The sequence below is a fragment of the Talaromyces amestolkiae genome, assembly GCF_001896365.1.
Source record: "Talaromyces amestolkiae strain CIB chromosome Unknown scaffold8.1, whole genome shotgun sequence".
Classification (NCBI taxonomy): domain Eukaryota; kingdom Fungi; phylum Ascomycota; class Eurotiomycetes; order Eurotiales; family Trichocomaceae; genus Talaromyces; species Talaromyces amestolkiae.
This window is the reverse complement of record NW_024468044.1, coordinates 809,497-825,088: the sequence shown is the minus strand read 5'-3', so window position 1 is coordinate 825,088 and position 15,592 is coordinate 809,497. Positions and strand designations below refer to the sequence as shown.

General features: G+C 48.0%; 4 protein-coding genes across 4 annotated transcripts; 2 read left to right on the top strand and 2 right to left on the bottom strand.

Annotated features, from left to right (window-relative positions):
* Positions 1-401: 401 nt before the first annotated feature.
* BHQ10_004837 (uncharacterized protein) lies at positions 402-3,035 on the bottom strand (the record flags this gene model as incomplete). The annotated part of the gene is made up of 4 exons (XM_040877246.1): positions 402-665; positions 713-1,151; positions 1,203-1,290; positions 1,337-3,035. 4 exons carry the CDS (start codon positions 3,033-3,035, stop codon positions 402-404), a joined length of 2,490 nt encoding a protein of 829 aa, XP_040733341.1.
* Positions 3,036-3,489: 454 nt separating this feature from the next.
* BHQ10_004836 (uncharacterized protein) lies at positions 3,490-5,475 on the bottom strand (the record flags this gene model as incomplete). The annotated part of the gene is made up of 1 exon (XM_040877245.1): positions 3,490-5,475. One exon carries the CDS (start codon positions 5,473-5,475, stop codon positions 3,490-3,492), a length of 1,986 nt encoding a protein of 661 aa, XP_040733340.1.
* Positions 5,476-6,310: 835 nt separating this feature from the next.
* Positions 6,311-7,426, top strand: BHQ10_004835 (uncharacterized protein; the record flags this gene model as incomplete). Its single annotated transcript, XM_040877244.1, has 2 exons — positions 6,311-6,827; positions 6,900-7,426. 2 exons carry the CDS (start codon positions 6,311-6,313, stop codon positions 7,424-7,426), a joined length of 1,044 nt encoding a protein of 347 aa, XP_040733339.1.
* A 6,023-nt stretch (positions 7,427-13,449) lies between these two features.
* On the top strand, positions 13,450-14,431 carry BHQ10_004834 (uncharacterized protein; the record flags this gene model as incomplete). The annotated part of the gene is made up of 4 exons (XM_040877243.1): positions 13,450-13,590; positions 13,664-13,708; positions 13,772-13,853; positions 13,905-14,431. 4 exons carry the CDS (start codon positions 13,450-13,452, stop codon positions 14,429-14,431), a joined length of 795 nt encoding a protein of 264 aa, XP_040733338.1.
* Positions 14,432-15,592: the final 1,161 nt, after the last annotated feature.

Genomic DNA, 15,592 nt, shown 5'->3' with positions numbered 1-15,592 from the left:
CTGACAAAGCCATACCTATGCATGCTCAAAGAAGGAGTTGTGATATACCTATCAAAGGTGAAGAAATACCAAGCATTCCCAAACAGGCAATTACCTACCATTACTCTTCCATGGTATCCACAAAGCCATACTAGGGAACGATCAGGCGGTGGCTCTGGGCCCGGGTACCTGACCAGACCTTGGGACTGTGGCGAGAACATCCGTGGTTGAGTGCTACATTAGATGTACGGTGAATCCGTTGTAGTAATTCGTAAGAATGCACTGAAATATACAGAAACTGAGTAAAGCTAAGTAAAAGAAATGGATAGAGAAAGAAGAAGAACAATTCATGACATCATATCTATCATACCTCATCATTATCGTCGCTGTTGTCGCTGTTACTGTCGTGCATAATAGGCAGATTAAATCTCTCGATATCGTCTCGGCCGTCGCCCCTCTTCAATAATTACATCTCGCTCACGATACCGCTCGCGCTCTTCCCAAGGATAAGGCTCCCGAAACGGCGCCCTTTCTAACATCAATGGCGGCCGTGCTGGAATAGGAGGTGGACCAGGAATCACGGGCAGCGGCGGAAGTCTCTCGCGCTCACGCCGCATGCCTCGGATTCGTTCGCGGCGGAACTGACGTATATCCTCGCTCATGTCGACGAGCCTTTCGACGTCGTCCTGAGATAGAATTAGAGGGGTACGATGAAAATTTCAGGAAGACTTACATAGCGAAGGTAGTCAAATACGTAGTAGAAATTCTCCGTTTCGTCAAATTCGTATCCCGCCCGCTCCAGCGCTTCTCGGACAACGAGATCTTTCGAAATTTCAGTCCATAGTTTATCGCGTTTCCTTCTGGTGTCGGTATATCGTTTATGGACGCGGACTCCCTCCTTAGCCTCGGGAATTGACTCTATTTCTTCTCTGCGTTCTCGCTCGCGGATAATTATTTCCCTCTCAAGCTCCAGATCTCTGATTTCTTTGTCGCGCTCTCGTTCTCGGATTTCGATTTCTTTCTCGACTCCATGATCGCCGGATTTGGTGCGTGTGATGATTAACTCATTCTCGGGCTCGGAAATTGGAGGCCGTCCGCGCGGAGATAGGCTTCTTTCTTTTCCCTTGTCGATGATAATCTCTTCTTCATACGGCCGCCCGTGTTTGTCGCCTCTAGAAGAGAATTAGCCGTGAACAAAGTCATTGGCAAGTCGACTGGCTTACCTTCGCTTTATATCGATTACGTCCACTTCGTCAGAAACTGATTCCGCTTCAGGACTGTCTCGTCGCACTGGTGGAATGACCTCGTAGCCTTTCCCTGTTAGTATTAATGCGTTGGGGTGATTGGGTCAGCTTACTATCAATATGGCGATGATGGGTAATGACTTCCTGAAGAATGGGCGGCTTGCGAACAATAGAGGGTTCACGTGATGACTCTGAAGACGATGATTCCTCTTTACGTATAATAACTTCCCTGCTTGCTTCATTTGGTTTTCGTTTGTCATTTTCTCTGATTATGATCTCTTCTTTTCCTCTGTTTTGGGAAGGAGAACGACGCGGGCTGCGATGTGGACTATGAACATGGCGGAACTCAATACGATCTCTCCCTCGGTCATCATCATCCACAATGAGCTCATCTTCCTCAATGTCACGACTAATTGACTTTCTTCTTCCGCGCTTGTTCTTCCGTATAACGACTTCTTCGCGATCATCATCATCGTCAAGTGCAGGGGCTGATCGCCGTCGGATTACTACATCATCCAAATCATCATCTCTGTGGTGCGAAGAATGATGACGGTGACGGACTCGTATCTCCTCCCGGTCATCCTCTTCTCTCCGTGGAGCGGAGCGATCGCGAATGACTATTTCTTCACGGTTGTCTTCGCGTCGAGGCGATGATCGATCTTTGTGCTTGATACGAATCTCATCCAGATCGTCGTCTCTTCGTGGAGCGGAGCGATCTCGCTCGCGTATGATGACTTCTTCGCGATCATTTTCCCTCCGCGGCGACGACCGGTTTTTACGCTTTATTATAATTTCGTCCCGATCGTCATCCCTTAATGGTGGAATAGAGCGACTCCGGCGACGAATGAGAATATCATCAATATCGTCATCTCGTCGTCGTCCAGGAGGAGACCTTTCCTCTCGGCGAATTTCGATTTCTTCTTGCTTCCGTCGATCTCGCTCTCGCTCTCGGATGATAATTTCCTCTCGCTCATCTTCATCTGGTAGATGTCTCTCATCCCGATGACGATGTCGACGACGGGGACCTGGAGAATCATGCTTGTGACGAATAACAACCTCCTCTTCTTCAGCTCGAAAGTCTTCAAGTGGCGGCATCGAGCGCCTATGCCGGGCGATTCTTTCGCGGTCAAAATCGTCTTCACGTCGTGGACGATCACGATGGCGGAAAACAATCTTTTCGTCGTCAAGTTCCTCACGCGCGTTAATGCGCTTCTTGTCCTTTTCGATAATGATATCCTCCTCATCTTCTCTCATTCGGCGAGGTGGCAATGATCGATCGCGCCGGCGAATAACAACTTCGTCGCGCTCATCTTCCTCACGAGGAGGGCGCGAAGACTCCCTTCGCTCCTCGAAGATTATCTTCTCTTTCTCTCGTGGCTTCCTTCGATAATCATCAATCTCATCGCCTTCATCAAGTATGACTTCGTCCCTCGAAACTCTCCTTGGCCGATGGCGAGATATTGGCGGCGTCCCACGTCGGATGTAAAGCTCTTCCGTCTCTCGTTGTAACCTCAAATCGTCCAGACGCTCTCTCTCACGACGTCGCGGGGAGATAACGTCCTCATCTCGTGGAGGTAGGAACCGGTCACGATCACGATCACGAATGAAATCAGGCGCAGAACTGTCGCGACGGCGGACCCGGACTCGTTCATCGATTTCGCGGACTGCAGGTGGAGAGCGTGTCAAGCGACGTCGTCGGACACCAAAGTCGGGATCGAAGTAGCGGTCGTCTTTGCTACGTCGCCTGCGGTCGACTTCTTCGTAGAAATTGTCTTTTTCATAGACATCGTCGGGGGGAGGTCGGCGAGACATTGTACTAGCCTCACAGGATCAGATGGACGAATAGGACGAAGTATCCAAAACTGCCAGATCGATCTGTACTGTCGTTTTGGATATACTGAGGCATAAACAGAAGTCAAATTACTCGAAATCGGAATATGCGCAACAATCATGAAACGAGTCGCTGCAAAAGAACGAAATACAAAAAGAACAGAGATACCGGTAGAACAATAAACAATATGGATAAAGTGAAGTCAAGGGTAAGTGCAGAAGATGAAGATAATTACATGTTGTGGCCTGGTGTTGACTGATGTCATATCACAMCCCCACCTGCCGTGATTACAGTAGATAAAGAATGTTTACTAGCGAGGTTGACGTGCGCCACAATCTACACTATACTAATAAAGTATAGATCCATTGAGGAAAGAAAAGGGTATCATTAACTCCACCATATGCTTACATACAAACAACTCTATCGCTAACACTGCTATCCAAAGAAGAGTCGTTTCTGCCCCTTCTCTGCCTTCTCCGTCTTCGTCCCAGATACCCGCGGTCGACCTGGTCCCGTCTTCTTGCGATCTGACGCTGTGCGTCTCGATGATTGCTCGGCGATATTTCGCGATGTCTGATCTGCGCGTACCTCTTGAGCTTCGAGGTCTTTAGCGAAATGCCAGTCGTCGTGTTCTTCACGTTGGTCTTCTGGTACTTGTTCATTGCATCGAGGGCATGTGAATGTGCCATGCTGAGCGGAGATATCCTTATCTATTTCTTGTACGGTGTTCGTATCATCCTCTGGATTCTTCATAAGCACAATGTCTGGAGTCGAAAATAATGGCGGAGAGCGATCATCACTATCCTTGTCGTTTTCAGAACTGACTAACGACGGCGAGTCCCTTTTGAAAAAAGACCCAATTCCCTTGACTGCTACTTTTCTCACCTTGGCCGCTCTTTCTGCATCATCTGCCGGTTCGGCTACCTTCTTCGGAAATGATGGTTCAGCTGATGGCCTACTCTGCCCCGAAGTAAAAAAGCTATCAATAGCTCTATTGTTGACGGGACCCTCCTCAAACCCAGTCACATTAACTGACAAATTTGCGCATGGCCATGCCCGTGCCTCTGCAATAACTTGATTTAACAAGTTACTCGAAAGTTCATAGAGAATATCCTCCGTAACCATCTTCCCACCAGGAATCGGCGTAGACTTTGAATGTACCTGTGCACCCATTCGATGATGTAGACTAAGCGTCGTTGGCCGCCGTTTGTTTTCCAATAAACCATCTTCCACTAATCGGTTATACAGATCTGCTGCGAAAATCCGCAGCCATTTCCGTGCCTGATCCGTCGAGTTGATACTAGGCCGGAAGGATTTGGCTGAGAGCATAGATTTGATTTGTGTCCTCGGGTTGACCTCACTGTCATCTGTCCCGCGGATGATATTGTACACCCAAACGGCAGTGTCGTCATCCAATTTAGCTTTGAACTGGTCAAGAGATACGTTCAGCAGTTCCTTGACCTGCTCTGTTCCAAACTCGGCACTTATTCGTTCCCCTAGCTTTCCTCCTAGCCATCGAATCTTGGTAAACTGGAACCCTGCAAGAAACTTCTGAATGGCGCGATTGCGAATGATGGTTTGTTTGTTGGGCTTGTTTTGTGCGCTTCCTAGTTTGGACATCATTTTGTTGCGAGCGATCCCAGCAGAGCATGTGTAACTGAGTTTATCCCAGACGGCTGCGCGGATGGAACGTGTGATCTCAGCGCCAATCAACATGGCAACATCGTCCCAGTCAGGATCATCTTCTTCTGTTTCCTCTTCATCTAGATCGACCAATCCGTCTTCTGGAAACCATTCCAGTGCTGTTGTCGGTGGAGTGGGCAGCGATGTAGTTTTGTCAGATGCTGTCGGCGTTCTTCTCAGTTCAGGATATCGTTGGTAGAGCACGGCATATACTAGCGATGATAGATCAATAAAGACCTCATCGACGGACGCCTTCTCAATTCTCGCCGCCTGAAATTCCAGCGGTACATCCTTGGAACTAATGATCTCATCTCTTTGCCGCGAGACCTCTTCCTTGATCGTACTCAAGATCCTGCGCGATTGTGCGCGATAAGGATCCAGAGACACCTTGTCGGTCTTGATGTTATACGAAGCGTCATCACGATATGCCCATTTGCCTCCTTCGCCTTCTCGAAAGGTCGCGACATGTTGCAGCACTAATTCTGGACATCTCTTCTTCGCTTCGATGGCCGATAGCATGCGGGTTACCCCAAAAGGTCGCGCGGCGTAGTTGATAGCAATGAGCGAGTCCCACTGTTGAACAGCTAGAGGTGTGTCGCGCGGGGTTCCCAGGCGAACCATTTCACACTGAGCGTAGAAGKCATCGAGATCGATATGTGCGATGACTCGTAAAGGGCTCGATGGAGAGTTCTGGCGAAGAAGATGAAGATGGCGGAAGGTATAGCGGGATGACTTCATCGAAGTGCTCGGCGACGATTGAAGGATTGCCGGTGGAGAGGGAGACCGCGACATACTATGGCGCTTTGCATTTCGTCGTATCTCGTTGAAATGGAATTACTCATCAGGAAATAAACATGTAGTCATGACGGTTGATTGAGTCGCGTCAAGTTCGACCTGACGCGGCATTTTGGCGATTGACCCACTTTTACCCACCGTGCGAATATTAACTTGCTTAATCATCGCTCTTTCTAAGATTCTCCAAATTCGGGGAAAGGCCTTGCGCCAGTTTCTCGTGTCGGATCTTTGCAGCCGTTTTTTAAAATGGACTTCAATTGTCTCGTAAAGGCATCATCATTGGACGAATGCTCATAGTTAGTCCATGGCTCATCAGGGATTACTAAATACGTTCAGGTAAGGTATGACTTCTAACGTTCGTCAACCGACTCAACATCGCCACCAAATTATGGGACTGTGCAATTACAGTACTGCTTGGGATGGCCATGCGCCGAGCTTTTTCTGCCGTCGCTGGAATGCGTTGCAAAACTCTCCAACAAACCCTTCTACAAGGAGACGATAAATTTGGAGAATCGGCGAGAGGTTTGGAGAAGTGGGGTTTGGGGATTATGCATCAGAGTGACGACGGTGAATTTCGTATGTATTTATCATTGATATTCTACTGAATCAGCATCTTCCGATCACTATGGCTCSACCACTGAGTATTGCATAAATTGTTGGATGTTCCAGCCTGGACTGTGATATATAGGTATGTATATGTTAGAGAAGTCCGCCCTGGCCGTCAGCGTTGCGTTCAAATTCGTCAACCCAGCTTGTCTCGCACTCTAAACCGATAATCATGTCCCAGACTCAGACTGTTATCCGCATCCACGGCCCGCGGAACTCCATACACAACTTGAAGGCCTTCAAGGAGGAGGTTCCCATACCCGCCAAACACGAAGTCTTGGTCAAGGTTCATTCGGTGTCCTTGAACTACCGTGATATTGGGGTTGCTACTTCGGGCTACCCATTCCCTGTCAAGGACAATGTTGTACCTTGCTCTGACGCTGCCGGTGTAGTCGTCGCAGTCGGAGAAGGCGTAAAGAACTTGTCCAAGGGCGACCGCGTCATCAGCACTTTTGACCCTACCAATCTCTACGGCCAGCAGATGGACTGGCTGAATGGCCACGGCGGCCCAGTCGATGGAGTTCTACGTGAATATTTCACAACTCCCGCTGCCGCCGCTGTGAAACTCCCCGAATCTTCACCCCAGAGTTTTTCTGAGTGGTCTACCCTTGTCTGCTCCGGTGTGACCGTATGGAATGCCCTCTACGCCCTTACCCCCCTAAAGCCCGGTCAGGTCGTCCTGGCACTAGGTAAGAAAGTTATTTAGCTTTTACTCATATATGTATGTCGATCACCTACTTATAACTCCGCTCTCTATACAGGAACCGGCGGTGTGTCTGTTACCGGTCTCCTCTTGGCAAAGGCAGCCGGCTGCATCACTATTATCACATCTTCTAGTGATGAGAAGTTGAACGCTGTCAAGTCTAAGTTTGGTTTCGACTATGGTGTCAACTATAAGACGCACCCGAAGTGGTCAAAGGAAGTTCTGCGCCTTACTAATGGCGAGGGTGTCGACTATGTCCTGGAGAACGGCGGATCTGGCACTATTGCTGAGAGCATCAACTCTATCAAGATGGGTGGCAATGTATCTGTTATTGGTTTTCTTTCCCAGGCCAAGGAGATGCCCGACGTTGCTAGTCTTGCTCTCAGTAAAGGTGCCGTTGTACGCGGTGTTGTTGTTGGCTCCACTCAACTTCTACAGGACCTTGTGAGATTTGTTGCTCGTAAGGGCCTTCGCCTTCCCGTGGAGAAGGAATTCGGCTTTTCTGCTGAGGATGCTTCCAAGGCCTACGAATACCTGATGTCGGGATCTCACGTCGGAAAAGTGTGCATTAAGATTTCTGACTAACGGGTCTTTTTGTTCACTTGTAAGACCATGCCTGAGAACTGATGGGCGATCAAGGTACCAATCTCTGTTTTTGGGTAGGATAGGTCTCGTGGAGATTCTTGCACGACCGTAGATGATAGATGTATGTATGAAAGTCCATATCAGCTCTTCTTTCGCACACAAGAACTAAATGTGGGAGTGAAATGGTCAAACCCCTTCAGGAAGAAGACACTTTCTCAATTCTTCCTCATCCGCGAATTGTAAGTGTAACTCATCAGAGCAAAATACCGCTTAACCAAAAAGGGTATCTCTTGGTAACAATCCCGTACAAGATATATGTGGTACTACAAATGCACTTGATGGTTTGCTGAAAACACGTAACTCATATGACAATACAAGTAGTAGATCACATGACTATTTTATGCCAACAGTGCAAATACCAGGATGAAAAAGTAAGACGGCGACATCTAAAGTCTGAACGTGACTACCTCTTCCTAATCAACCACTCACCTCTTCCTTGGCTGATTTCAAGCTCCAAGTCTGATCTTTTCAGTTTTATGCTTTCTCGAGAGTGTGGGCGGTAACCGAGAGCCGAAATTTGCTGCTGAGCATTGAGGTGCATCGTGATGGACGAGCCCATCATGTCCGCCGCACTTGATGAGAGGAACTACTCTTGCAGATACTGCCAGAGAACTTTTCGCAGGCTAGAGCATCTGCAACGTCATACAAGACGGCGTTAGTACACCATATCTCCAGGATCTAATTTATCTTCGCTTCAATTTCGATTTTATGGATACCAATGAGAAACCCTTCTCCTGCCACTGCGGCGCATTGTTCTCGCGCCGTGACCTTTTACGCCGGCATGAGCGTATCTCGCATCATTCGGCCCACGAGGATACAAATATGCAAATTTTGGATCACCCCGAACCCTCGACCCGTATTCAAGCTCGTTCGCAATCTGAAACTTTGAATGATGGACCCCATGGCTGGTATAACTCTATAACGGCACCCAGATCTGTTAACCATCAATCGCCCAGTTCTTTGGACTGTCTCGCCAGCAATCAGCAAGCTTCAGGGTAAACCACTTGCACCTCTTCCTTCGCTCTGTAGATTCCAAGCCCCGTAATATCTTGCTCACTATTCTGACGGGACTGAGCAGTATACCTCTGTCAGCTGAAAGTCATTCAGGTTCCGCGAGGCAATCACTACAAAATGACGGTGAGTGGGCTACCTCTGCCTGAAAGTGCCGTCTTAGGTTTGAAGCTTATTCAAAAGAAGCAGGAAACAGTCTTGGTCAGCTCGCTGCGCCCGAATCTGTCAAACATGGGCCACCGATCTACCGTCCCCCAATTTTGTTTCCGTTTCCCCATATATCTCTAGGTGAGCTTAATTGCTTTAATCTAGACGCAGTCGGTAGCGCCTTATAACCTCTTACAGATACCCAGATTATTCCACATTTTACGAATCCTACCGTAACAGATTCCGAGCGTTCTAGACTTGTTCTTTCGCTGCGGCAGGTAGAGAAAGAACACCCCAACCCCAAATTACCTTCATGTAAGGCGTTGACTCGCTACCTTGCTGGTTACTTCACCGGATTCTACACCCAATCTCCTTTCACACATCCACCGACCTTCAAACTCGGATTGTGCCCACCTGAACTGTGTTTCGCCATGATGGCTCTTGGAGCTCTAGATAGGTTTGAAAGTAAATCGGCCACCATGCTATTTAATTATTCAAAGGCACTTCTATTCGCCAACCGCAATAACAACGCACGACATGAAAATAGGCGAATGTTATCTTCGTCGAGTACACATAGCACGCTGAGACAAGGATCGATTGATGAAATGTGCTGTCTCCTCTGCCTTGCGCATTTTGCCACATGGCAAAGCGATCTAGATCTTCGGAACGAAGCACCTATCATGCAGAGCTTGCTTGGACAGTCTCTGCGTTTAAGTGACTTGGAGGAAAGCAGGGAGATTTCGCATAGCCTTGGCTGGCGAGAGTGGTCGCAACAGGAATCTGCAAGACGTACCAAACTTCTGGCTTTTTGTTTCCTGAGCACTCAAAGTATTGCCTTTGATGTGCCGCCCAGCGTTTGGTGCGACGAGATCAATCTGGTGCTGCCGTGCCCGTGCGAGGAGTGGACAGCACCGAATGAAGATGCCTGGAGATTACTGCGACAGAACAACCTCCATCAACCTCGACGGTTTCAAGATACATTAGAAATTCTGCTTTCCCCTGACTGTCAAGCGGATCATTTTCTTCCTAACACCTCTCTAGTGGCAAACTATGTATTGATACATGGGCTATTACAAAGGGGACTCTGGGCACGGAGATCAATTTCAGAAGATATATCACAGCACTATCAACCCCTTTTTGAGTGAGTAACACCCAAACCACACCAGAATACCTGGATAGATTCTAAGCCCAAGTGCGACTTCCCCTGACTAATGGTTGTACATGTTTACTTTATATAGATGTGCGCTGCAGAGATGGGTCTTATTATGGCGAAAGACGCCTGAGTCCAACCTAGAACCTCTGGATCCGAACGGACCTTTGCCCTTTACATCAAGCGCTCTCTTAAGTCCAGCGTTTGTTCAGAAATATTTCGCTGTTACTAGAATGAGGAAGCTCTATACATGGGAACCTAGCGAGGTTGCCCAAGTGCTTCATACATCTCCGCCTGTGCGGCGCGAATGGAGCTCTCTTCTAGCAGCGCATCATGCAACGAATTTCCTCGCTACCCTCGTCAATCTTGGCATCCAATACTTGAAACACAATCAGTTATCCCTGTGGAATGTTGAAGCTACGCTGTGTGGGCTTGATTGCGCCGTCTTCCTTGAAAAATGGCTCCTTCAAGTCCACGAAACATCTCATAGCGCTCCCCTGACAGGTCTGTCTGTCCCTCTTCAACTAATTCTTCGCCATTTGCAGCCATAGCCCTTCCCATACAGTACCTACTTTGCGTCTTTTCATTACTGACATATGTGTCATCCAGAGCTTGAAAGGGAACTCGTTGAATGGATACGCGAGGTTGTTTATGAGGGTTTGTCGACGGTCGATGATTGCCCATTTGACAGAACTACCCCTACGGGCAATCTTCCAGGACATCTTCTTGCCGTTTGGTCACATATCATGCAAGGCAATTCACCTAATCCCTTCATACAAATGGTTGGCCAAGTTCTTGCGGAGTACCGGCAATTGTCCGCATCGAACCATCACTAAAACAGGCATAATTAGAAAATCACGGCTTACCAGTTGCAACGCAACGAGGATGGTGGACGAGACTTGAGGACAATTTCGATGTTCCCACAGATAACATGGCCCGCATAACTCGACATAGTATTACTGGGTCTTGGTCATCGGTTTTAGGACAAAGCGTAAGAAATCGTTCTTTCAACCTGCTGCAGAAGGATTTGATCTGTCAAAAATCTAGATGAGAAACATTGTTAACACAGATGGCAGTGGCCCAAGGCAGAGACTCTGGCATATGCTGAAATGGAAAAGGGAGATGCATGTATCATGTTGGGCGGCGCATATATACTGGCGGTGAAAACACCACTACATATGAGACACGCCCAATGCACGGACTCTTCTTCACCTGGGAGTCATGCGCGCAGAAGAGAATCCGTATTTGACTCACTCTGAGGAGAAGGGTTTGTCCTGGTTCGCCGAAGTGCAGCCAAAGTGCAGCCAAAGTGCAGCCAAATATGGATGACCCTTCACTTTGCAAGCCATGATATTGAGTTTCAGTCGTTTGTAGAACATGCAAGGTAGTGGACCGTCCTTATTAGGTCGATCCGGACGCAGCTTTCACCGGTGCTTTCAAAACCTAGATATACCGAGTACAAATAAAGCAGTCACGGCCATTTTCACATTCCCCAGTCCATTCCTATTTAATTCTCCCCGTAACCTGTACAAAGTACCCAGGTACCCAGGTACCAATGCAGTAAGAAGCGACAGGCTCCCAATTGCGTGTATCTCAGCCAGATCTAGTAGCAAGGGGACCGTGCATACCAGCTTCAAGCATATTGATGGCAGCTAAAGGCTGAGAGAAGGACTGCATTGAAAAAACCTAGTCTCAGAAGAAGAATCAAGCAATTCCCATGGACATGGAAGATCTTGTAAGATATCAGGCAGATTGCTTTGTCTAGAAAGAGACATCCAATCACAGCGAGTAACGGTAACCTTGGCTTATAATTCGGGCCGGTCCGTCGCCAGTCCCGTGACCTGCAACCGTGATTTGTTTGTTGTGTTTGTCGACCCACGGCGATTCGGCGAGGAATGCATTCTGGAGTTTCATCACTTGCATACATACTACGTAGTATCCTCAATGCTGGTGTAATTGGGCTGAGGTTTTGCAGGCATCGAAATGGCACCGCGTACATGTTTGGTACGAAATGCGTAATCTGCATCATTGGATAATAGTAAATGGCGTATAAAATGTGCCATACTGCATTCGTCCTAGCCGGTTATGAGTTGGCCACTTTGGCCCAAACAGCCTCGTCGATGCCCAAAGCCACGCATTACGGCCCAACAACCAGCAACAGTCTTGCCTCGCTTCCAGACATTTCGACCATAGCCTTGTCACTTGTTGTCTGACCTCATCATCGCGCGTCAATCCGACTGTATCCATTGATACAAACTCTAATCTCCCATCGTGAAGCAGAAATCTTAGCACAAGCGGCCCAAACTGGATACAGTGAGCCGCCATCAGCTTGCATCACTGTGGATGTGAAAGATTCTCCATGTCGGGGATGTGGGCGTCGACCGGTCCTTATGTGCCTTAGTGGCGAATGCTTGTCGTGAACTAGACTCGTGAGTCTTCAAGATGAAGAAACGACCAATCCAGATTGTGGCAGATCCCGTCTCACTGGTCACTGGGACCATGGAAGATCCTGAAATCCAGGATAGGGCTAGGTATAAGGTAGTATTCCTTCCCAATGCAAGTTCATCGGCCAATCACTGGGAGAACACTTCTTCTCGTCTTACGATCATGGCGCACTTCGATTCAATTTCGCAACCGCGCAGCGTGTTGAATCTGGAACCGTAGTCGGGGAGACAAACAAAGAACAGGATCAACATCAACAAGTAAATTTGAAGCAATAATGTAGCAGCACATACATGGAATGTAAATAAAGGTAGAGTCGTGGCACCAGCAAAGTCGGTGGACGGTGGTACATGCGTCGTAGCCCAAAGCCAGCCCAACAAGAGGGAAAGAGCCAACCGGGCGGCGAATCCACAGCAGCCGCCCACAACCTTCGCGCCTTCCTAACAATCCTTCGCCCCTCCTTCCCTTGCCCGCCCACCTTCGTTCGCTCTTCCCCGTTTCCTTCCTTCCTTATCTTGATCCTCGCTGTCGCTTCTTCTCTTCTTCTCTTCTCTCCCTCTTCTTTCTTCTTCCCCTTACTCACACCCCGGCCCTTCCTCATCGGCCATCAACGTATCCCCATCAAAGGTGGAATAGACCCGCCTTCCCTTGAAGGAGAAAGAGGAAAACAAACAGATTCTTCGCTCCACAGGATCACACGGCCGTCTGCCCGCAAAGGATTTCATCCAGGAAGATCTTTCGCTTGTTGCGCCATTCAACACCTTGCTTCTTTATTTTACTGTCTCGGTTAATGTGCCAGACTGCAACAAATTGCTCATTACTTGCTCGTGGACTTGCTCAGCCGGACCTGTAACAGACCAGTCATTTACTTGGTCACTCTTCTTGATTAGGCCACCGTCGCCCACTTTCAAAGTCCTGGATTGAGGAAACCGTCTTGAACTCCCTGGATTCTCTGGATTAAGTTTTCTCTGAGACTGTGTGTGTCCATACGCTTGACTAGTCCACGGATTATCTGATTGCCTGGATTTCTCCACGGATTCTTCTGTTGCCATCATTATCAACACCAGGATTGCCCACAGGACTTACCCAGGACTCAAAAACCCCGCCAAATTTCATTTCCTGGATAATTGATCTTCGCGATAACACCAAGGATATCTCTATAATTGCCGTTGGCTTTTCTATTATTCTCTTTCTAAGCCCTTCTTTGGACACCATGACTGGACGAGCTTATGAGCGCCCGGAGCGCCACAATGAATACTTTATCCCGGGAGATGGGATCAGCCGAGAAGTCATCCAAGCCGACATCTGCAGATACCTGGGAAATGATGCTCTCGTAAAACCTGGAACACATCAAGTTCGTTATCAATCCTCAACGCTACGTAGATGATAATGTCATCAATAATTAGGGTACTGACCATCTCGTGTAGGGCCGCTCAGGCTACTTAATACGAGCTTACCGGAACCTCACCTCAGTATGTCTTTTGGTCTTCAATCTGAGTCTTGCAATGAATACGTACTGACATGCTTGTCCGCAGGAAATGATTGCCGACTTGAAAGCCGATTCTGCTCGATGGGAACAAGAAGTGGAACGACGGGCTAATATGGGTTATTCTAGAGGTACTTATGTTCAAGATGTACGTAGGTCCCGAAGCCCTAACGAGCTTTCAGGGAGCTATGTTTCGCCAACCCACGAGCTCCGTTCACAGGCTGGCCCATCACCACCATCGTATGCCGCTGCGCCTGCTCCCTACGTCGATCCATACGCGCAGCAAACGCAATATGGCGCACCCCAAGGTCAGCCATACGCAACGCCTTCATACTCTACTTCACAGTCTCCTGGATATAACCAGAACCCCTATGCTTCACCTCCACAACAAAATCCTTTTTCAGGCCCAGGTCAAGGTCAACCCCCTATTTCGGCACCGGATGCCCATCAGCCTTCTTACACCTACAGTAGCAATCCCAGCTATGGATATGAGAGAGGAAATGCCGCACCCCGATATCCAGGAGCTGGTTATGATAATGAGCCTGAGTACTCTCCCGTCACAACTGGAATGGGCTACCCTGCTGCCACCGCACCTTCGGATGCCCGTTTAGGAATGGATCCCAGATACACTCCAGAAGCTGCGTATGACCACAGGACAGGAGCCAGTCGCCCACAGCAGAACAGGGATCCTCATCGGAGACCCCGTTAAATGGAGAACTCTTCTCCGAATAGATGGGTTCGGTGCGGTCTGGATATAGGAATGTGCCATTATTTCCCGCAGGATGCTCTTGGAACTCACGGATTAATGGCCCGACTGAAGCGATATTTTCTATTATCTTTCAGGAAAGAATGTTTTAAAATGCGATTTCCTAGGTGGAAAAATGCATGGTGTCATTGGAGTCAATTTGCTTTGGGGGTAGACTGGTGATGTATGAATCGCGGCTCAGGAGCTACCCGACGGATGGGACTTGCCAGGAATAATGACGAAAGTACGACGGATTTGCGGTCATGATGAAGTTGACTGTGAGCCACCTCTAATTGGATGATTGGATTACGAAAAGGCGGTGGTCTTTGTTGCTATTGTCTGATGATTTTGCGTGGAGTTTTTCTTTTACCTTTCTGGGATCTTGTTAAAATCGTTCCTGTTGCTGTACAGAGATTTGGTACTTGGATTGGTCGAGCGCTTCCTTGAAAGTCGCCTTCTTCATTCGTCTGGAATATCCCTCGGTATGCCTGTTGGTTGCATCTGCCAGGAGCTTTGAAGACCTTTTGTTTCCGTGTTGCTTCATACAGGACCACTGGGGTTCGATGTTGTAGATACATGCATTACAGGCGTTTCAACTGTTTGATACATTACAATTGACACTTTCCAATCTAACCACATCTTAGATCACCTTCACATCTTGATCTTTAATATCTCTTATCCTTCATTTTATCCTTCATTTTATCCTTCATTTTATCCTTCATTTTATCCTTCAACCAAGGAAATTAAAGCTTTGTGATGCTTACCCGGAGCTTACTTCTCATATTGAAGTCAACTTTTTGACTCAGTCACTCCCTCCATTCCATCTTCATTCATATCTCCAGGTCCCATCGTTCTCTTTCATCCCTTCGTTCTTATTCTACTCCATATCTCATCTCGATCAGGTGCCCAGCTTACTCCTTCAGTTCTCTTCTTCAAATCTCATCATATGCCCTGTTCATCTTGATAAGGAGCACCCCCAATCTCCTTTACTTCAAATATTATCCTGCTAGCTCACCTACCCTCCTCTCTACCCTCTCATATCCCTCAACCACACTTTCACTTATCCTCTCGTCTTTCCCTTACACATCCTCCCATAAATCCTCTACCCTCTCTCATCTTTTCTTC